This window comes from Astatotilapia calliptera, chromosome 13 (genome assembly GCF_964374335.1).
Source record: "Astatotilapia calliptera chromosome 13, fAstCal68.1, whole genome shotgun sequence".
Lineage (NCBI taxonomy): Eukaryota > Metazoa > Chordata > Actinopteri > Cichliformes > Cichlidae > Astatotilapia > Astatotilapia calliptera.
The window spans coordinates 23515759-23538115 of NC_137434.1; the positions used below are offsets into that span (position 1 = coordinate 23515759).

Sequence of the window (22357 nt, forward strand, 5' to 3'; positions counted from 1 at the left end):
GCTTTTGTTGTTGTACATGAACAACTGATCTAGCAATTTTTTTTACCCAGTTTAGATTCCCTTCATCTTCCTATGTGCTTGTGTTGGGACCATGAGAGAAGAAGCAATGAAAGAAATGTTCCAACCCGACAGAATTATCCCGCTTCATCACACCGGTGTGTTGTCAGAAATAATACGCACAAGAACCACTGTTTGATTCAAAAACTTCACTGCATTGACTGCGGGGTAAATCATATTTATCATACCTAATAAAAACAGATCATCCATTCAGTCAATGAAAACTTTTTTTTAAAAAAGGACTTAAACTAACTTTTGATCTGTAGGGTTTATTTTTCTTCTTTTTTGTGTTTTTTTTTTTTTAAACAGAAAATGAAAAAAACAAAACAAAAAAACTTGAAATAGGCTTTAAATTTTGGGAGTAAGAAGATCTCAACCAGAGCAGAACGACATTTTGAACCCTCAAAATGAAAACAAAAGCCCCCTTTAGCACCTCAATCTCATTAGAAGAAGTCTCCACAGTATATGTAATATCTGATTATTCACCATCTAGTAGTGTTACTCTGGCCAGAACATAGTATAAAAGATGGACACAGCTTCCAGGACTGAAAAGTGAAACCAGTGTGGATGGGGCCAACTCTGGTTGCAAAAAAAAATTTAAGTTTATGGGAAACCGGCCCTCAACTTGCTTGCCCTATGACCTCAGTACACTTTGTTTATGGCTTCATGGTTTCAATCACTAGTTTCAGGTAATACTGAATAAAACATGAAGCTCACTTTTGTAAATTGCAGTCATTATTAGAATCCGAAAAGAGGATTAGTCAGGGTAGGATCCAGTGTGTGATATCCTTGTTCACAGCAAGATCATCTCCCCCCTTCTCACATCTGGTTTTAAAACTACAAGAGGCTAAGCTCAAGGCTTCATAACAGGACTTCACAAACCAGTGGGTGACGCCACTGGCTACATCCATCTTTTATACCAGCTGTGCCACAACAAGGTGGGCAGCTTTTTGTTTCTGATGCAAGTTAAACTCTGAACCTGAGATCTGTCTGGGAGAAGGATGAACGACTCAGGTTTGCCACCCTTTTAAAACACAAACTGGGCTGATGATGTGCACACTGTAACGAGGACGCCAAGTTTGACTTAAGTACAAAATTCCAGACATCCTCGAAATGTTGACTGAAAAAAAGAAACTTTACTGCAAGTTTTTTTGTTATTTTTAAACCAGCATTTAGGACTTCTCTGTATTTGTACACTGAATCAAATGAACTGTACTAAAGGGTGAACAGTGACCCCACCTTTTTGTGCGACAACAAAAAGAACACAGGCAGGTAGGGGTCTTGCTCCCCTTTCAAAAATCACGTCAGGGGCAAAAGATTAAAAAGAGGAACAAAAAGATCTGTACAGTACTTTTTAACAAAGTCATGAAATACAGGACTTCCTGGCTAACACAGTCTTGTATGTGCGTGTATCATCGTGTGTGTGTGTGTTTGTGTGTGTGCCTCGACCAAACTGACAACATGGCTTTTGAAGGTTTGAGTCCTGCTCCTCTCGCTCTTAGTCTTCATCCCAGTCTCACTGGTCAGCTCCCTTGTCTTAAGAATTTGGGGATTTTTCTATGATGTCCCTCTATCCATGACTAAAGTAAGTAGTTCTCTGGGAGGGCGGCACACACAGCTTCAGCCAGTCAAGCTTTCTATTACTATGACGGCTAGTCCTGCTAGCCTGACTGACCTGCTGTCAAGTTCATACACTGGCTGGTTGTGATCTGACTTCCTCTCTCTCTGGAGCTCATCGATTTGGATTTGAGAAGTATGGAAGGGCTTTTTATTTTTATTTATTTTTTTTAAATAAGAGGTGACAGGCGCAGTGGGGCTCTTGTTGGACTGCAGCTTCCTTAGCCCTGTAGAGCTGGGAACTGCTGTGCCACCAATTCAAACTTCAATGTCTTGTTGGTGTTTAGGGTTGTGGGTGAGGAGGAATAAGTGAGAGCAGGAAAGGAGAGCAGGAAGGAGTGAAAGAGGGGAGAGATGAATTCTCAAAGGGTCAATGAGGTTCTCAGGTGGAAGAAAAGAGATTTGGGAATCTCCCTGAAGAGGTTGTTGAAAAGGAAGAGGTAAACAGGCTGAGACACAGATTGATCCTTCTTTCTTTAAAAAAACAAAAACAAAACAAAACAAAAGCAACTCTTCATCTCCTTTTGCCGAGGGAGAAGCTGGAGCAGCAATCAGAAGGGACTGAGAGAGGTGGGAGCTCATCTTTGTCCATTTCTTCAGTGAGACAGGTGGCACAGGCAGGCAGCCAATGAGACAACCAGAGGAGGGGATTTCAAAGGGACTCAATGTCCGTCCACCATGACCAAAGAGGACAATTCGCCTTAGGAGCTCAAACGAGGCCGCTTCCTTGGAGACTGGTCTTCTTCCTCATCATCTTCCTCTTCATCTTCATCGTCAGGGTAGTCCACCAAACCAACCAGAGCAGTCTAAGACAACAACAAGAGTGACTGTTTCATTTCAACATGTACTTTTGCAGGAGCGCAGGACAGCTATTAGTGCTGAAACATAGTGTTCTAAATTTCACTCACATTTTACTTATTCTGACCAGTGAAGTCAAACAACAAGTAACTTGTGTAACTTTTATCTGCATTCATGTTGTGATACCACTCGAAACATATTGTGCAACACAGAAAATTAAAGACTGTCCTGTGTTATACTGTCCCAAAATTGGACAAAGGATTAGGATAGGACAGGATAGGAATTCAAGTCTTTCTCAGAATGCAACATGAAATATTACCTTGACTACTGGTGTGGCAGGAAGAGGAACAGTTTTGACAGAAGAAGCTGAACTGTTGTTTGGAGTGACGGCTGGTGAGGCAGGTGGGAGGGCAGCAGCTTTCCCATTGTTATTGGCACCATTGGCTCCGTTGGCAGCTCCTACAACACAAACTAGGATCATGCAACAATCTGGGAAAAACTATCCAGCAACATTCATACAGTAAGAGAATATAGCTTACCTTTTTTGGCTTCCATGTACTTGCCGTAGCTATCAGAGAAGTCATCCCCCATTCTCTTCTCCACTGCCTCTCCATCGTCATCGTCATCATCGTCATTGAACCACAACTCTTCATCCTCATCCAAAGACCGCGCATCTCTTCGATATCTACAGTTGAGAAAACTGCTTCATGAGGTACAGGTGTCTACACAAGGGGAAGTACTACCTTGTGGTAATAAGTCTCTGATTAAATATAAATGAAGGTTATGAAGCTGAACAATGATGACAAGCACTAGGGTTAACAGAGGTTGACTAAAACATGCAGAAATTCAGTAGGGGTGTGCACAAAATGGGAATAGAAAACTATGTAAAGTCGGCATATATACATGTAAATTTATGTGGTGGAGTGCATGAGTGATAAAGATCACAGTAAGGGAATGACCCTTGCTTCTGACCTGTTGAGTCTCTGGCTCTGCCGGTCTTTTTCCTGTTCATATCGTCCTTTCAAGCCCTTGAATGTCTGGACATACTCAATGGATTCAAGTGCTTTGTAGAAGTTATCCACGATGTGAGCTATGAGTGATTTGATGTCCTCCTGGAAAGCAAAAGGTGGATCATTATATATTTAATGCAAAAACAAAGGCTTGTTAAAGTAGCCTTTGTGCTTTTACATACCACTTTAATAAACTCAAAGAGCTCTATGATGGCAGAGTTGAGGAGGTTGTATCGGGTCCCATTGTCCAGCAAGGCATTAATGACAGGCTCAAACAGGTTCCCTTTGATGATGTAGCGGTTGTAGTATTCGTCTTTTAGACCAATGATTCTGCGCATGAAACGCAGAGCACCTTGGACAAAAACAGAGCCACTTTGTAAAAAAACGAGGCACGATATGATTCAAAGTCTTATCTGTATTATTTCTGTGAGCTTGGATACAAACAGCAGTTACACAGCTCTGGTATGGTTATATCTGTATATGAGGTTCAACCACAATGTAGTCACTATCAGAACACAGGGAACTTACAAAGAGCAAGGAACGTGTGCTTTGAGTTCATCAGCACCAGCACTCTTCTAAGCAGGTCTTTGTTCATGATGTAGGTCTTGATGTGATAGGTGTGGTGTTCCACACAAAAGGTCAGAAGCTCCAGGATCAGTGCCAGCAACTGAGCTGTCTGGAAGTTGTCTACACAAATAAAGACAAATCGTGTTAGGACATGCAGCACTGTCCAGGTACATTTCCAAATACAAGCCAGACAGCAAGTGTACAATCCTTTAATATATGGTTTTAAGAGTCATTCCAGATTTTGTGATCCTCAGCATCTTCCTTAATAATTTGAAGCTGTTCCCATAGTCTGGTGACTAGCTTAACATTTTATTTCTTATTCACGTCCTCTAAAAGAAAAAGAACCCTTAGTAAGAGCTGCTGGTCATTTATTTTGGAAGGGTTCAGGTAAAAACAAATAATATAATGATGTTGTCTACTACAAGAGCAGTACTTTCAAGCCACTTCAAATGCACAAATTTCTAACTGTTGAGTAGTTCATGGTTGACAGTTTAAATAACACCCACCTGGGCACACTGGGTTGACCTTTGTTGATCCCTCCTGCAGATCTGAAATGTGATTACATAGATTAAACAGTGAAATGTCCTTTCTTCCAGTCTGTTGTACCCTAGTTTAACTTCCCAGCTCACCTTTTGAATTTTTGTCAAGTGCAGTGTTGGCCAGCAGAGGAGCAGTCAACACGTGCATGCAGTATTTGTAGAAGAAACTCAGAAACTCTGTCTTCTCAGTTTTCTAGCAGAAAAAACAAACACAAAAAAACTTTAATAAGTGTTTAAGGTTTCACTCAGGGGACACATATACTTAATCTAGCGGTGGTAACGGACATGTGGAGACACAGATGGGGGATTTTGTCAGATAACAATGAGGTAGGCACCATAAATGTGCTGCTTTACATCAGTGTTTCTTCAACTGTGAGGCAGGACTCACTGGCAGAGCCACTGCAGGTGGGTAAAAATAATGCGTGAAACTAAGTTGAATAAACTTGACTTTGTAGACTTTGTTTTTTTAAATACAGAAGACTCCACTGACCCTAATTTGACTAAATTGGATCCTTTCTTCATTGTTAATGACTAAAAAGTGTGGGGAAATGAGTCACACCAAATAAAAGTCTGAGAACAACTGATTTAAATGAAAAAGCAGAGTGATCAACATTGAGCAATGGCTGGAGAAAAAGGAAAGGGGAAGAAATCAACAAAAATCTGGTTGATTTTGCTTACATTGGTGGAAGCCAACATATTCTCAGGGTCGATGAGTGTCCTGAGCAGACCCATCAGCTGGACAGCTCCCCCCAGCTCTGGGTCAGAGTCACAAATCATCTGCTTAATCACAACATTTATCAGGAGAACATCCTGAAACACAAATACACAAAGCAAACAAAGGAGAAGTTAACACAGTAGCGCGCTCAGATTAAAAATAAATTTTGTATGGCATGAAAAGAAAACTGTCTCTCTCAAAAAAACAGGGCAAACACACAGTATTAAAACAAACAAAAAAAAGCCTTCTTGTACACAGAACAGAAGATCCACAGAGGACACTAAAGAAAGTTAATCAAACTTTGTCTCAGTAATTCTCTATAACAGTTCTGTGTTTTTATACTACTTTATCAAACATGTAAATTGTGTATCAGCTATAAAATGCCTTCAAATGTTATGGCTCTGTAGTAAAAATCGAGCACATCACGTGAGCCCCAACAGTGACAGGCTGTTGTCACAATACAAAACACCTCGTTTCCCTCATTGTTCATAAAGCAAACAGTTTTCCTTATTTAGATTTCACCTCAGTTATGGACTGTTCTACATGCCTGATGTGGTAATGAACTATTTGAAACTGAGAGAGCCTGGGCTGCCAAAACACTGCTTTCATTAAAGAGAAAGTTCTTTTTTTTAAAAAAAAATAATGATTAGATGCTTACATCATCTGTCTGCTGAGGTTCCTGCATGACAAATTCCCTAACCATGGAGGGGCTGAATTCCACCAGGTAAGAGAAGATATCAGTAGCTGCTGCCCTCACCTGCAAGTCATCCATTCCCTGAACAAAAAAAAAAAAAAAAAAAAGAAGAAGTTAATTCAACTGAGCATTGACCAATCAAAAAAGACTTTTATTAAGACTACCTCAGATACACATTCATGCCAGAACTATAACGTACCATTACTATTTCAAGAGCAGGTAAAATGCCTAGATTTGCCAGAGTTTTGAAGAACGCATCCCTGTTTTGAGGCTGCAACGTTTGTGAAAACGCACAGAATTCTTTGACGAAGTTCACCTAAGGAGAGGAGGGAAAAAAAGGAGATAGATAAATGACAATATAAATGAGAAATGCAAAGATCAAAATAATTAAACCGGTCCCAAATAAAAATCACTGTGCCTACCGCCATTTCTGGGCTCATTTCTCAAACATGGTTATGAAAGGCAACTACTTTGAGGTTTCAACATATGTCCAAAAAAAACCAAAAAAAAAAAAAACAACAAGAACAAGAACAAAAAAAACTTCTTAAAACTTGCCAATTCTCTCCTTTTACTGTCCTCAGTCGCATCATCTGTGAGCTGTGCAAAGACCTCCGTTAGGAACTTCTCATCCTCCTGCGGCACATTTAAAGCCGGGTTAAAACATCAGAACAATAAAGAAACATGTCTTAAAAATAAACAGAAAATCTAATCCTGACTTGCAATTTCAGCACAACAAGAATGAAAGGCAAATTATTCCAGCAATAAACCCATGAGTCCTAGAACCGTACAGAAAATTAAAATCAGTCACCTGACTGTGAAATGAAAGAATTCTAAGGTCCTGTTTGTTTACACCATGAAAATAATTGTGTGGTATAAAACTTATTGTTCAGAACATATGCCTCACATTTGCACCATATTACAATCCACATACAAGTGTTACAATGGGCCTAAACCTATTCACTCAAAGATTTTGAAAATGTTTTAATGTATAGTTTTAATTGGTCATCATCACAATACAAAACTTGACACACACATCTTACGCATACATTATTTGTACAGTCATTACAGGCTTATACATTTCCATCTGTTCACACTTATTATTTGAGCTTTCCCACTTGATTTAACATTTCACATGAGAATTAAATACATTTAAAGAAAAATTTTTAATTTGGTTTTAAGCATGAGTCATCTTGGTGGACTAATCTACAAGCAGGGTCATTTGTCAAACAAATTTTAATTAGTCACAACATGTACAGCAATACTGTATATGTACTGGCTAAACTACACAGTGGATTAAATAATTAACTCATAATGTTGTTTTATAAATAGCTTGGTTTGAATCCTTACCTGCAACATACTGACAATTTCCACCTTGTTGAAGAAGATGAAGGAGGTGAGTGTGGATAGGAAGTTCTCCTCAAAGACAGATGGTGTGGGCAGGATTATGTCCTGGATGTACTGAACTCTGTATGTCTGGTGGATCTTCTGCCGCAGTTCAGAGTCTGTGATAGGGATCACCTCCTTAAATTTCGCCGTCTTGGTCAAGAATTCCCGGTGGCGTTTAGGTTGAACCAATGCTGGGTCGTACTCCAGGCAGCCCACCACATCCATGATACAGTCGTCAGAGAACATCACCTCAAAGAGGGCTGCTTTATTGAGAAATAAGACGCCTCGGACAATCTCATAGAGGTGATGGAGGCCTTCCCTGTTGTCCACTTCCTCACATACTCTAAAGAGACCCAGGAGTTTCTTGATGTAGCCCTCAGTCATCAGGGCCAGGGCAAGCTTTTCCCTCCGGATGGGTGAAGAAAGGACAGAGGTAACCAAGTCGGCAATTTCCTCCAGTCTGCCTTGCTCACAAGGGGGGAGCTCAACTAAGTGGCTTGTCTCTGGAATCTCCTCAAAGCGCTCTTCCTCAGACTCATCAATGGGGTCCTGGGTGATGTCCAGAGCAGGGTCTCTACCTTGGACCTGAGTCACAAATAAAAGCTATTATTAAATGAACACAATTGATAGTATCATGTGTACAGTCACCTCTTTGCACAGGTTAACGTTTCTCAGTAATTTGTCCAGTACACAAACTATTAAATAGATCAACAGAGCTTGCCCATTGTGGTAGGCTCAATGGAATTTTAGCATCAGTGAAACAGCTGTATGTTCCTGGTTTGAGTTTTACCTGGCAAATTCTTTCCCAGATCTCATCACAGCCAGCCTTTTCCTGGAAACTGAGTGCAAGGTCATAGTTATCTGCTTCTGACCAGACAATCAATGTGTCCTGGAACAAAGACAAAGGATTATTAAACTTTACACACGGACACGCTTAACTCTTTCACGGCAGGCACTCACAGACACACACAGACACTTATTCAAGATACACTTCATTAAATTGTATGTTAACTGAACACATGCTTACAAATGTGTGCACACACACACACAGGCAGCAAAGGAAAATAAAAACGTCAACATTTAACTCCTGCAGACAGAGGATCTTGTGGCTCCGTTATGCCTTCTTGTACGTATTGCTGGCAGGATTTGGGTGCAAATCCTTAAAGTGTATCTGAAGGATAAAGTTTTCTATCCTGGTGGGAATGCACTCCTCTAGCATGACAGTGACTTATCCACAGAGTATGAAAATGATTTGAACAAAAGTCTACAACAGACAAAGCAAGCTAAACACATGCAGAATATCTTTTTTGTACCTAGCTTCACCAAGGTGGTTATCAAATAAGTCAAACAGGGGTTTTTCGATCTAGCTATGACCACATTCACATGAAAGAGGCAGCAATGGCAGCATGACCAACCAGAAACATGAACCGGTCTATTAGCAGCTGAGGGGCATAGTTTATGAATACTATCATGCTATAAAATTAGCATTATATAACATGAAGTAGGTAAACCGATAATACAGACTCGCTGCAACACAACTTCTGTAGCCAAAACAGCAGTGTCAGTCTGTGTGAGAAGAAAAGCGCTGTGTAATTTTAAAGTATTGTTATATATGTCTTAAAGTAATAATGTTTAAAGTAAATAGTAAAGTGTGTACAAATTTTGATAATTTAAGGCAACAAACTTAATGTCAAAGATCTGGGAAGACCTCATTACTATATTACAATAAAAAGAAGCTAATGACGTTTAGATTTGCCGCTTCTTTCACTCAGTCTCCGCAATTTGAAATAGTCTAAGGGCAAGTAGAGACAAAATTTAACAAAATAAAAGATTTCAAACTGGTAAGTAGCCAACTTGCAAATGTTTCATGACGTCAGAAACGAAAAGGTTTAAATTGCCTGTTTTAGTATCATTTCAATGTATTACAGCCTATACAACAATAAAGTTGCTTTAATATTGTTTGCAGTCAACAGGAAAGAAGCAAGGAATAAAGTTGCCCTCAAGAATCTCTATTTCTTACCGATGCTGAGACAAACTTCAGATTTTCTTAATATCTGCACACTAAGCTCTAATTGATCTTTATGCATTATTTCATAGAAATAATTGTTCCATGGGACGCGATTTCAAACATGTTGATCTCTTGTCTCAAACATGCCCCATTCCTGAGGAGATTAGGCGAGTGTAAATTGCCACAGTAATGTACCCCATAAGAAGTAAACCAGCTCCAAAACACTGGAAATCCAGGATTAAACCTGAAGTTAGCCAGACCCTAATCATTAATAATGCTATAAATTTTTAGGTAATATAAAAGTGTCATATCACAATAACAGTGATACATAAAAAAAACCCCATGCAACACAACAACAAAAAAAAAGAAAGAAAAAAAAAAACACGCCTCAACATGTCTGAGAACAAGAGCTGCTGTCAGCCTCCAATACCTAAAAAAAGGAAGTTATTCAACAACCTTCAACAAAGAGCAGTAATTTTAAAGACGTGCAAAAATATTTAGAAAAAGGTGGAAAATATTTTTCTTTATTTAGGAACTTGCAGAGTTACAAGGTTAAGGTTAAGTTGAATTAGTTAAATGTTTCATCAATTACAGCAGCTCACTGTTAAAGGAAGGTGGAAGTTGACTTTCAGACACTCAGCTATAAATGTGGGAAGACTTCATATTTATGCCATAATTCTAATGATACCTTGATTTACAAACCGGTGTGGTTCATATGTGGTAATTACTCACGGCATTACCCGATTATTACTCGATACCAAGTTTACAATTGCATCAGTCAGCCAATTTCTACTGTCTCGCCTAGATTACATTAACTATCCAGCAGCAGATCTCAAACCAGTGTTGGGATTATTTAAATATGTGTGCTATCTGTAGCTGAGCCAGACTCAGGTAATAATAAAAACTTACCTGTTGTTTTTGATATGCAGTATTTGGACTTATCTTCGATTCCAATAGCAGTGATCCTAAAGCACAGAGATATAGGTGACTAAATATTCAAACCAGTTAGAAAGCCGGTTCTTTAAAGACGAGGTTTGTTATTCTGCCTGGGAATAAACAGTCATGGCTATGCAAATACACACAAAAACAATCGAATTAAACTAAAATGCTTAAAAACAAAGGTAAAATAACTACAGCAGACCTTAGATTCTATTGTAATAACGTTATGTACTTTCTTTGTCACATACATGAACCACAAAGAGCAATAACAAGTTTATGCGTTCAGACTTTCAGGGGCACCATGCTATAGAGATCCCGTCGGACTAAACTAATAAGCATGCTAGCAACAGCTATTCAATAAATATTTGCCATTTATTGAGAGACGTGCCTAATATTAACAGTTCTGGCACTATGACGGCGAAGTCTGCCCCACATGTAGAAAAAAAGTCTAATAAGGTAATCTGGTGCCCACTGTGGGCAATCGAAGCGCTCTCTCCGAACAACCAGGAGTTAGCATGCTAACCACCGCAACAACTATGCTAACAGGGAACTTACCGTCCGATTCAGCGCGAACTAATAACGATATCCCCCTCAGTCGTTCGACAAATGTAGACGAAACGTGCCCGGTACCCCGATCATCCCATTGCCGATCTTCATTCAGCGTATATACCTTCACTCGCCGCCGAGTGTCCGACATGGTTTAAACGAGTCGGAGCTAGCAGGCTAGCTTTCTGCTAACAAGCTATCACCTCACCCGTCTAGTGTTTTCCTCGACCTGTTAACTTTGTTTCCAACCGCATGTTATAAAACATGCATGTTTAAATTTAGTTCCCAATAGCAACAAAATATATTAGTAGGTATTTCATAAACATATTACGACGTGAATCTACTTATTAAGGGGCCTAATATTAAACTGGAAAATTCTGAGAGAACACAACAACTCTAACGGCCTTCTTGCTAACGTCCACAGACCGCCATCTTGTAATCCGATCTTGTGTTCTTTTTCTTTTTCTACGTCAATCAAGCGCTAACTGCCGCGGGGTCTCCTCCCCCGGGCTGCATCGTCCAATGGCAGAACTGCGGCTCCTCCAGCTCACCGCGTCACCAACGGTAGAGAAAGGTAATAGCACCCATAGCCGTTTGCAGATGTTGGCATAATGTACAGATGTGATTTTGTTCAGCTTGTTTAATTCATAGAGGAAGCAGATACTTACTTAAGCAGAAGATTAACAGAGTTTTTCACGTTAATTAATCACAATCATAACTGACAAGTTTTTTTTTTTTTACACAAACGAGGAATTTGTCTTGGAAAAAGCAACACTTCAAGCCATGATCTACAGAGAAAGAAAGGAATAAAAGCTTGATGGGTTTTTTTGGCATAAGTTTCTAGACTTCTTGGAAAATATTCCTCAGACAAAAGATTAACTTTTTGGTAAGTAAAACTAACATTTAATTAAAAGAATATCAAAGCAACAGTCAAACATGGTGACGGTAGTGTGATGGTCTGGGGCTGGTTTGCTGCTTTATGCAGCTGATGGAACCGTGAAGTCTGTCCTCTACCAGAAAATCATGAATGAGAATGTCCAGCCATCTGAAATTTTAGCAGACTTGGGTTATGCGGCAAGACAATGATCCAAAACACCAAAACTTCACTGAATGCCTCAAAAAAAAACAAAAAAAACAAAAATAAAACAAAGGTTTGGGATTGGTCTATTCAAAGTTGGGACCTAAATTAGACGCATGACCTTAAACAGGCCGTTCATGTTCACGAACCTCCCAACATGACTGAATTCAAACTATTCTGCAGAGAATGGTGAGCCACAGAGGATCATCTGCCTCCATCTCAGTCCATCCTCCTCTGTCACATCAACCTTCCTCTGCATCCATCAATCTTCTCGGAGGTTATCCTCTTGTCCTCCTGTCTGGCAAGCTTCGTCTTCAACATCCTTTGTCCAATATATCCACAAATTACCTCGACAGCCACTCCACCCTGCCTATACTGTCTTGTGCACTGTCTGTTGTTTTGGATTGTAGCCCAGAGGTATTTAAGTCATACACATGTATTCTGCCTTGCTTCTACTGACTTTCATTCCTCCTCCCTCCAGATCTGTAGGCCCTTCCTGATGCAACCCTACACATTACTACTAACACTCTTAGATTAAGGCTGAACAGAGAAACACTTAATTCTTCTGTAAGACTCCAAAGAGTTATTAGATCTTTCCCTGTCCAATATTATGCAATAAATTGTTTTAAATAAATGTTGAAATTTTACAGCTCTCCTGTTATCATCTCCACCACTCAGTTTCTTTTAAGGACCCACTGGATGAACCTTTTCTATTGTGAAGCAACTGTCCATCCATCCATCCATTCGCTTCCGCTTATCCTTTTCAGGGTCGCGGGGGGCGCTGGAGCCTATCCCAGCTGTCATAGGGCGAAAGGCGGGGTACACCCTGGACAGGTCGCCAGTCTGTCGCAGGGCTAACACATAGGGACAGACAACCATTCACACTCACATTCACACCTAGTGACAATTTGGATTAATCAATTAACCTATCCCCACAAGCTGCATGTCTTTGGACGGTGGGAGGAAGCCGGAGTACCCGGAGAGAACCCACGCAAACACGGGGAGAACATGCAAACTCCACACAGAAAGACCCCGGCCTGATGTTGGAATTGAACTCAGGTTGCTGTGCGGCAACAGTGCTAACCACCGTGCCACCGTGCTGCCCTTGTGAAGCAGTTGCTTGTGAAGCAACTGTCTTTTTTAAAACACGCTGAAGCAGTACTTGTGTGCCTGCATGTGGCCACTGAAACATGCAATTAAATCAGCTTTTTATGAAGAAAATTTTACATGCATGCACTCAGTACATTCTGGCACGGTTGGAAGGTGTTTTGTTGACTTAAAGACATGAATAAAGAAATCATTAATGACTTTATTTACATATTACGTCTACATACTGCTACTCCTTTTAGTTGGGTTTGTAAACTCTCATTTACAAACCTTTCCTTCTCTCCTGCTTTCCTCTTTCTTTGTCTTTGCACAGCAGTTTCCACCAGCACCCTGCTGGTCAACAGCACCATTGGTAGTCGTTCATTCTTGATGATCCACATATTTGATTTGAAGATTTTACATCGGATCCCCTTCCTGACCTACTTATCCATGGTTGGTAACAGCACTAGGAGTACACTGGCATGTGGCCCACCTGTGGCTGATTTTTTATTTACATTTTATTACTCACATATAATATAAATGCAACACCATATAAAGATTAAGAAAACGCCTCTAACACATCACCCACTTGCCTTTCTTTTCTTTAGTGGACACGCTGCTACAACAGATACCAAATATGCCTCAAGAGGCAACATTATCACACATGTGAATGACAGAAGCACTGTTGTTGTGTAATGAAAGAAAAATCTTATGACTTTGATACAGTCAAACAACAGAGCATGAAAATGGGTAGACACTTGTATTTTTGAAAATGTTTGCCTCCTCGTCTTATCCGTTTGTTTGTGCAAATTCTCAGAGTCATGATGTCAGCAGCATTTTAGCCACATCCATGCTCTCAGCAGCGGAGTAACCTTCTTTATGTATAGTTCGTAACAAGATCTGTTGTTTGAAAAGGGAAAGTTGACTCAGTCCAAGTCTACTCTGACAGAAAAGCCAGAAGTTAGGCAGTCATGGGGGAGTGTCACGAATCTGTACTGGTCGTCTGCATGTCGCTTGAACCCATGGAGATGCTCTGTTTGTCATTCAGTCTCTTTACGACGCTTGCAGCGGTAGACTGGAGCACCTTCCGCGAAAGCCTCATTCTGCCATCTGTTGGGTCCCGTCCAAAATACTTGACCTGTTAGCAGAACACAGTTTAGATACAAGCATCCCAGACTGAAATACGCAATGCCTTGTCTGCAGTAACCGAGACGCACCTGTATCTCCTGTCCCACCTCTAAGCCCAAAGCACTCGGATGTTTGATCTAAAAGGAAAATAAAGGAAGTGACTTAAGTAGAAATCTTACCATCAGACTCAAAAGGAAAACCATTTTACGCAGACAAATTCACAAACCCGTTTGTGGTCCAGCTGGGAGTTGTGCAGCAGGACAGGAGTCATGTTGGGATAAAGTTTCACCATCACGCCAATGTCCCTAAAGCAGAGGAGCAGAAGAACAGATGAATGTATGAAGGCTGCGATACTTTATTTATACATAAATCAGTTTCCAAGTGTGGAGAAATAACTGTAAACAAACACTGTTGGTAAATAACGCATTGTTTTAGTTTACCTTATTTCTGTGATGGTGGCAGTGTAGATAGCACCAAACTCCAGCTGCTGTTCTTGCTGCAAAACAAAGAAATAGACCCATTTTCACCTACATACATTATGAATATGTGTAATATGTGTAAGCAGTTGTTCTTAATGTTTTGATTTGTTTATGCAGGTCATGTTTGCATTGTGATATAAAACAGCAATTGAGTTTATATATGTGCATAAAAGGGTGCAAAGAAACTATTAGAATATATAAATATAGATATATATATTTTATGTTTTATTAGAGCATGCTGAGAGCTTTCCTGTTTTTTTAAGTGTACTGATCAGGATTATTTCTCTTATTTCTTTGTTTAAATGCCATCTAGCTTAAGCTTTATACTATATTCCTCTTTTTTTAATCTGTTTCGGGTTCTCTGTAGAGCAAATTTTAACACAAATTTTGAAAGGCTCTGAATAAAGACAGACTGCTATTATAAAGGTAATTACAAGTGGGGGAGACTCACATCATCTTTGCAGATCTCGCTGATGAAGTGTTGGGCTTCGTTCATGGCTCCTGGTGTTGGAGCGAACACGGAAAAAGTCTCTTCGTCTACCTGACTTATCGTCACACCTAAAGGCAAAGAAGAAAACGTGGTGACGTTTTTATATTCTGCACAACAGTTTCTATTATGAAAAAACAAATCTGTGTGCTGCTGGATTAGCATCACGTCACCATCACATTCCAAGTTGCCTTTTTCAGACTTTATTACTTATACATTACCTGTTTGAGCTTGAAGCCTGCGGAGGTTGTAGCCTCCAGGGCCAACAAAGCGAGCTCGCCTTGAGACAGGTACCCGGACATTTTCTGAAGACAGAAAACATCACATATTGGAACAGATGACAGTAAAAACTGTCTATTAAATATTGCATCTTTCTATATATATAATATTCAGACATAACCTACCTACAACAGGTCCATTCTCTTTCCTGCTCTCTCTGGGTTTTGCTATGCATTTGTTCATAATGCCCAAGATCTCCCTCTTTGCCACTGAAACACAACAACAGGCAAATGCTGAAAAACAGCCATGCAAATAAAATTTTAATAAAGAGTATATTTCTCAGTTTTGGGGCTACCTGTGGCCTGTTGGATTGCCTCCATGACCACCTTCAGTGGCAACCCAGGAATCTTCACATCAGCCTGGAGGTAAAATAAAGAAAATTTAGTTAATACATTTCATCTGTATCAGAAAGGCCATTTATGTTTCACCACGCAGTCGTTTAAGCAGAACAACACTTTCACTAAGAAGAATCCTGCTTAACTTGCCATTACAGAGACAAGTTAGTGCTGTCTTATAATAAAAAGAGAATAAAATAAAGCTCTAACACTATACTGGTCTCTTCTTTAATATTTTACACATTGAGTACAGTTTATATTAAAACATTTCTATGAAAAAGTGATGTCCCTTCAGCTAGCTTTATTAAATTTTACTTCTAAAACATCTTTCTTAGACACTTATTACAAGTTACTCAATGCAGTACCTGTAAAGCAGTGATACCCTTGTTTGTTCCTGCCAATTTGAAGTCCATATCTCCCAGGTAATCCTCTATTCCCTGTTTACGAAACAGTTAAGAGCTCATACTCAACACCTGTCATACCCAGGAACAACTACAATAACATTTTGAGCATTCAACTATAATCTTTCTTCCACTTGTTAGTGATAATAACTGATCACAAACTGGACTTACAAGAATGTCTGTTAATAGTCTGTAGTTTTCTATCTCAGCAGGTTTTTCTGGGTTAGCCTTGGAGATGAGACCAATGGCTACACCTGCCACAGCAGAAGAGATGGGCACACCTGGCAACACAGATTTAGATATATTAGTTAATCATTATTATATGACATATTATCTGACTAGCATCGTATCCAGACACATGCAAAATTCAGGTCACTTTGAAAAAAAAAGCTGATGTTTGCTGTCTGCACGTCTAAGGTCCAGAGAGCAATTTACAACTGGATTTTTCCTGGATTAACTAAAAAGTCAGAACAGTACCTGCATCCATAAGAGCGAGGCTGCCCCCACACGCTGAAGCCATAGAGGAGGATCCTGAGAGGACATGCAGAGATGGAAATATGTTGAAAAATAAGAGCAATGGACACATTCGTATTTGTGACTTTTTATATTACGACTTATAAAATTGCTTCCCCGCACTCACCATTTGACTCTAACACCTCAGCAGTGACCCTGATGGTGAAAGGGAAGTCTTTAGGAATGACTGGTCTCAGAGCCTTCTCGGCCAGAGCTCCTGCAAAAACACGAACAATGCACAAAAGATTCTTGATGGAAATGAGGGATTATTAGACTGAATACAAACAGAGGATGAAAAAAGTCAAACAAACCATGTCCAAGCTCTCGCCTGTTGAGGCCTCCCATCTTTCCAGTCTCATTGGTTGCATATGGGGGGAACTAAAAGAAAGGAAAGTTGACTTTACAGCTCTATTTGAAAACTAAAACAATTATATTTAATATCTGATAAACTATGTGACTTAAAAAATGATTTTACTTACTTCATAATGAAGCATAAAGTTTTTGTCTTTGATGCCACTGCAAAAAGAAATGCATGCATCACAGGAGTGCAGATGTTGGTAGACGCTGGCAGTATCTCCACAATTAATAACTAGCTTTTGAAATACATTCCTTGAAACTTCCTGAACAATGATCCTTTTCAATACTACATTAACATACTGCATATCTGTATATATAAAGTATATGAGGTGATACCGTTTTTTTAATCCATGATAAACAGTATCAGCATGAGCAACAAATATCCAGTTATGGTCATGCTCCCGTCTGAGCATCCATGTAAGGAAATTCCAAAAAGTTGATTCTGTTTATCTGGATGTAGCGTTTTCAGCGGGACAAATGTTTAGTCACTCATCAAAGTGACTTCTTCAGTCTCAGGATCTAAGGGGAAACCTGCAGGGGTCTGCAAGTGACTGAAGAAGTCACTTGGGTGAGTAACGAAATTTTCTCTCCCGCTGAAAACGCTACTTCCAGATGAACAGAATCAACTTTTTGGGATATGTGTTCGGGTTGTTTTACCTTAAAGCTGTAGTGATAATATCTGTTTTGATGCTGGACTCCAGGGAATCAAATGTGACACTGCACAGCACCTACAGGGAGCAGAGGAGGACTTTGTTACAGGTAACATCCAAGTTTTTCCAGTTTAGAGGATTTTTTAAACACAGAATGGTACACTGGTAACACAGACTCATAGACGATACTTTATTTAAACTGATCATGCTTAAGTGTGTACCAAACAGGCCTACTCTGAGCCAGGAAAAAATCCTGTGTAACAGTCATTAAAGCGACATATCTCGACTACAGTTTCAGCGTTCCTGCTGTTGTATTCAAACCTGTCATACTTTTGCTTTCAAAACTGAAGAAACAGCCACAAACATCTTCAATCCCTTCAAAAAAAAACCAACTTATTTACCAAATGAACTACGACTTTTGTTGGCTCTTTGTGCTTTAGCATACCTGTGTTTGTCCTCTTTGAAACAGAGCCGAGCCATGCAGCGGTTTAAATAGATCTACATCACATGAAATGTTTCTTAAACCAGTCAGCTCTCTTCCATCACACCTAAAAACACAAAATGGGAAACACAATGTTTCCATTTTTCCACACCCAGATGATGTGACATTATAATATCCACCCACAACACAGAGTGCTTACCTCCTGTACTCATTGAGCACTAGATTACGGAAGATTTCCTTGCTCAAAGTGTTAAAGGATTCAATGACTTCAAAAGGCTCGGCCTGAGGGAATTTTTCTATGAATCGACGAAATCAATTGACAGGGGTTAAAGATGGAAATACAGCAACACTGGAAACTCAACTGTAAATTCTTTCCATGCACCATAACTTTGAAGGCCTACCTTTAAGTTCCTCTTCAGTTTCCAGCCGAACTTTGTTGATTGCTTCATCTCTCGAAATCTAAAAAGATTATGATGAGATTATTACAGTTATTTAGGTAAACTTCCCTAATACATAAACTGAAGCAGAAAGCTGAATAAAGATGATAGATTTTACCTTGTCATGAGTATAATCGGTAAAAACAGCGTAGATCCTCTCAGAAGCTAATCTGCAACAGGAAAAGGAAAAGCAAGTCATTTCTGAGAGCTAGAACAATATAAATCCTATTTTTGTCCTATTTTTGGCCAAACCATTAAATGAAATCATTACCCTTGCCTCAAGATTATTTTGTTTTCTCGTTTATCAAAACATTTCAAAATACACTGCTTAATTCCCAGCATCCTTTGCCTTCATCTTCCTCAGTCTCAGGCTGTGTTCTTACCTCCGAACATGTTCCACCATGTCAGCCGGGGGTGAAAACATCTTGACCGGGGTGCGCTTAGTCACCTTCTGCTCTCGTGCCAGCTGCTGGATGGCATGTATGATTTGCTGGGTGTGTTTCACTCCCACCTTCACAGCATGGCAGAAGTCCTGCTGCAGCACGTTTTCAGCTGATGCCTCAATCATCACTGGCAGACACAGAGAAACATGAGAATGTGATGCTGTCTAAGACAGGCACAAGAAGCAGGAGTCAGGAAAATGTAGGATTCTCAGAAACTGAATTATTACAGAAAGCCACACATCCAGGCCACAAAAAGATTTTAAAAAAGTCCAAGGTAACCTTTAGCAGAAATTGTCAAATTTAAAACACAAAATGCTATTATGAATAAATCCCCATAAAGGAGAAGCAATAAAAGACAATTTACATAAAGGTAAGTCTATAAATACAGGAAGTCAATACTTCTGCAGGCACTATCTCCTCAGCAAAGTGATTCCAAACACTTGATCAAGTGTTTGAATTCTAAACTTAGCAGCTTAACTACATGCCGCTATAAACACTAGATATTCTGCTGCTTATCACATACCAATTATTAACTTACCCACTTGACTGCTGGGAGCTCCAGCCACTATCAGGTTAAGACTGCTAGAAGCCATCTCTGCCCTCGTGGGGTTGACCAGCAACTCTCCATTTACCATACCCACACGCACAGCACCTGCACACACAATAACATAAGTAGCTCCAAGGTGGAGATAAACAATAATAACAATAATGTCCCAGGAACTGAAAGTGAAGTGAAAACCACCATTTCAGATCAATAAAACAATATTTCTCACCCACTGGTCCATGCCAGGGGATGTCAGACAGGGCCAGGGCAGCAGAAGCTTTAATGGAAGAATATAATGTTTTACTCGAGGATATAAAACAAACAAACAAAAAAAATCTGATTTGTGAAGAAATCTCTGTAGCTGAGATTTACCTCACCTGCATTAATAGCCAGCACATCTGGATCATTGGCGCCATCGACTGCTAGCAGGTTACAGAGGATCTTTAGGAGTGAACATACATTAAAACAGAATGGGAGGATTATCACCTTTGTGCAAGAAAACAAAAATGTGGCAACATAATCACCACATGACAGTGAAAATTCTTTAAAATTTAACTTACCTGAGTGTCATAGAAATAACCAGGAGGGAAAAGAGGTCTAATCGACCGATCTGAGCAAAACGAACGGGAAAGTTAGTCAGGTCACTCCAATTAAACAGGAAACCAAACCTCCACGACAATGTTATACACTCAGTAAGGACAGCGCTTATCTTATTAACTCACCAATAAGTCTGCTGGTGAGGATCTCATTGTCAGTGGTGCCCAGCTCTCGCCGCAGGTAGTTCGTGGGAATCCGACCAGCAGCTGCAGCTTTCTGTCTGTAGTCCACCTGTCAGTTGAAAAGGATATTAAATCAAAAGAACCCCACCAGATGTTTCCTTACATCGGGGATTCATAAAGTCAAATCCACTTAGAACATGGCTGTAACAAACATGGAGTCGTACCACAAGCGGCATGAACTGAGACGGAGAAGGTTTGGTTTTGCTCACAGCGGTCACCATCACAGAGGTGTCTCCGAGCTATGGGAAAAGGAAAAAGTGGTCACCATTTAAACCTGAAGAACAACATTTTTAAAAAAAAATCACAGGTCATCTTTGCTCTGTTTTAATAAGCAGCCACAGAGGTGAATTACAAGTTGAACATATGAACACGAACAATACAAGCCTCAGTATAGGTTCTGCTGTGCTGTGCTGACACGTCCTGGGTAAAACGGACATGGGACATAAAGCCAAACTAATAGACCGGCTGCTACCAGTTGAAAGGATTTTTTTCTTGGTGGGATTCCTGTGCATAAGTGACGATTCTCTGCATGCTGATGGCCCATGGTTTACTATTCTGTAATAAAGATCTTTTGCCAACAAAGTTATGCCTGGTGTTTAATGAATTACCACAACAGAAGGAGGATTAGTAGTAAACAGAATCAGAAATAGAAACAATACACAAAGAAGCAAAAAGAAAGGGCGAAGACAAATCAAAGAAGACTTTTTTGTACCTGTACTACAGCAGCTCCATCAGCAAATCTGGCAAACCTCCCTGAAGAGATTTCAAGTTTCCTACAAAAACAGCAAGAACACAACACGTGAAACTGCCAGTGACCCTGCACCGCTCGCTTTATTTCACAGTTCATGGAAGAGAATGGAAACTGGGAAAGACCACTCACTTCTCTCCGAGGTCCACTCCCACTCTACATGCGTTAGTATGGCGGCTGTAAACACTCTGGTGACATAACCGGACATGAAGGCGGGCGAACGAGCGCCCCAGCCGGAGCAAATACTTCATATTTAACCAGTAAACAACAAAAATATCCGCGCTCAGTTTGTCTTTACAGTTGGGATGTGAGCGAGGAGGCTACCATGACAGTTCGTCACATGTGCGGAATTACGTAGAGAAGCTGTCTCTTCTGATTGGACAGAGCGAGGAGAGTGTGTCACATCCACGGAGTTTCCTGCCATCCAGTAAACAACAGTTCCGCTTGATCTACTTTACATTTATCTATTTAAATAAATAAACAAACAGGTGTATTCAAATTGGCTTTTAGTAATCAATAAGGTTTTCATTTTACATATTTTACTTGATTCTCTATAATCTTAAAAAAGCTCAAAAGTATGGCATATTTTTCGATTGTTTGACGTATGTAATATATTTTTGTATTTATTTTCCTATAATCTCCTTGATGTCTAGTTACTTAAAAAATATCAGTGAGTTTAGAAAGCAATATAAGAAAAAAAGAGGAGTAAAACTTGCTAGAGGAAAGAGGAAATACAAAAGATGACACGATCATTCACTTAAGACCTCCATGAAATCTGATTGTAATGGTTTGATATATTTGACCCACTTATTCCACAAATTAAAAAAAACACATTTTCTTAAGACCGAGTAAAAAGTTTAAGGGGAAAACAGTATTAAGTTTGCTTTAAAAAAAAAACTCTTTCTTCACATTCCCAGAATATATGTCAGTGACTGATTTCTTAAAATCTAGATTGCATCTAACATTTGCTATATGCAAAATGTCTTAAGCAAACAAATAATCGTGATGTCTAAGATGCCCGTGGAAATTATCATGCTGTAAATGACAATTTGTGCATTTCTGTGGGAATTTGCATAGATCAGCCAGTTCTCATCTTATGAAAGACTACCCTCAGTTTTCTATTTTTATTTATATCTTTTCATTCTTCTTCTTCTTCTTCTTCTTCTTCTTCTTCTTCTTCTTATTCTTATTCTTATTAGTAGTAGTAGTAGTATTAGTATTATTATTATTTACAATTTTTCAAGGCGATATTTATGTTTTTGCTGCGTCACTAAAATGCAATTTTAAATTCTCAC

At 39.6% G+C, this 22357-nt stretch overlaps 2 protein-coding genes across 2 annotated transcripts; both read right to left on the reverse strand.

Annotated features, from left to right (window-relative positions):
• Window positions 1–1173: 1173 nt before the first annotated feature.
• Window positions 1174–11345, reverse strand: ppp4r3b (protein phosphatase 4, regulatory subunit 3B). The gene is made up of 16 exons (XM_026191216.2): window positions 10886–11345; window positions 10301–10356; window positions 8174–8272; window positions 7345–7968; window positions 6553–6630; window positions 6197–6313; window positions 5962–6078; window positions 5267–5398; window positions 4679–4781; window positions 4556–4597; window positions 4011–4169; window positions 3665–3834; window positions 3445–3584; window positions 3012–3157; window positions 2792–2931; window positions 1174–2480 (listed from the first exon to the last, which is right to left on the reverse strand). Exons 1-16 carry the CDS (start codon window positions 11025–11027, stop codon window positions 2376–2378), a joined length of 2370 nt encoding a protein of 789 aa, XP_026047001.1. The 5' UTR covers window positions 11028–11345; the 3' UTR covers window positions 1174–2375.
• Window positions 11346–13243: 1898 nt separating this feature from the next.
• pnpt1 (polyribonucleotide nucleotidyltransferase 1) lies at window positions 13244–21416 on the reverse strand. Its single transcript, XM_026190823.2, has 28 exons — window positions 21195–21416; window positions 21027–21087; window positions 20479–20553; window positions 20258–20363; window positions 20096–20145; window positions 19913–19976; window positions 19765–19812; window positions 19530–19643; window positions 18932–19118; window positions 18667–18718; window positions 18513–18570; window positions 18311–18407; window positions 18115–18217; window positions 17677–17747; window positions 17142–17178; window positions 16974–17040; window positions 16790–16879; window positions 16627–16680; window positions 16321–16430; window positions 16114–16185; window positions 15709–15772; window positions 15539–15622; window positions 15356–15439; window positions 15099–15205; window positions 14609–14664; window positions 14395–14473; window positions 14258–14305; window positions 13244–14178 (listed from the first exon to the last, which is right to left on the reverse strand). The coding sequence occupies exons 1-28, from the start codon at window positions 21311–21313 to the stop codon at window positions 14023–14025; spliced, it is 2313 nt and encodes a 770-aa protein (XP_026046608.1). The 5' UTR covers window positions 21314–21416; the 3' UTR covers window positions 13244–14022.
• Between the last annotated feature and the right edge of the window lie 941 nt (window positions 21417–22357).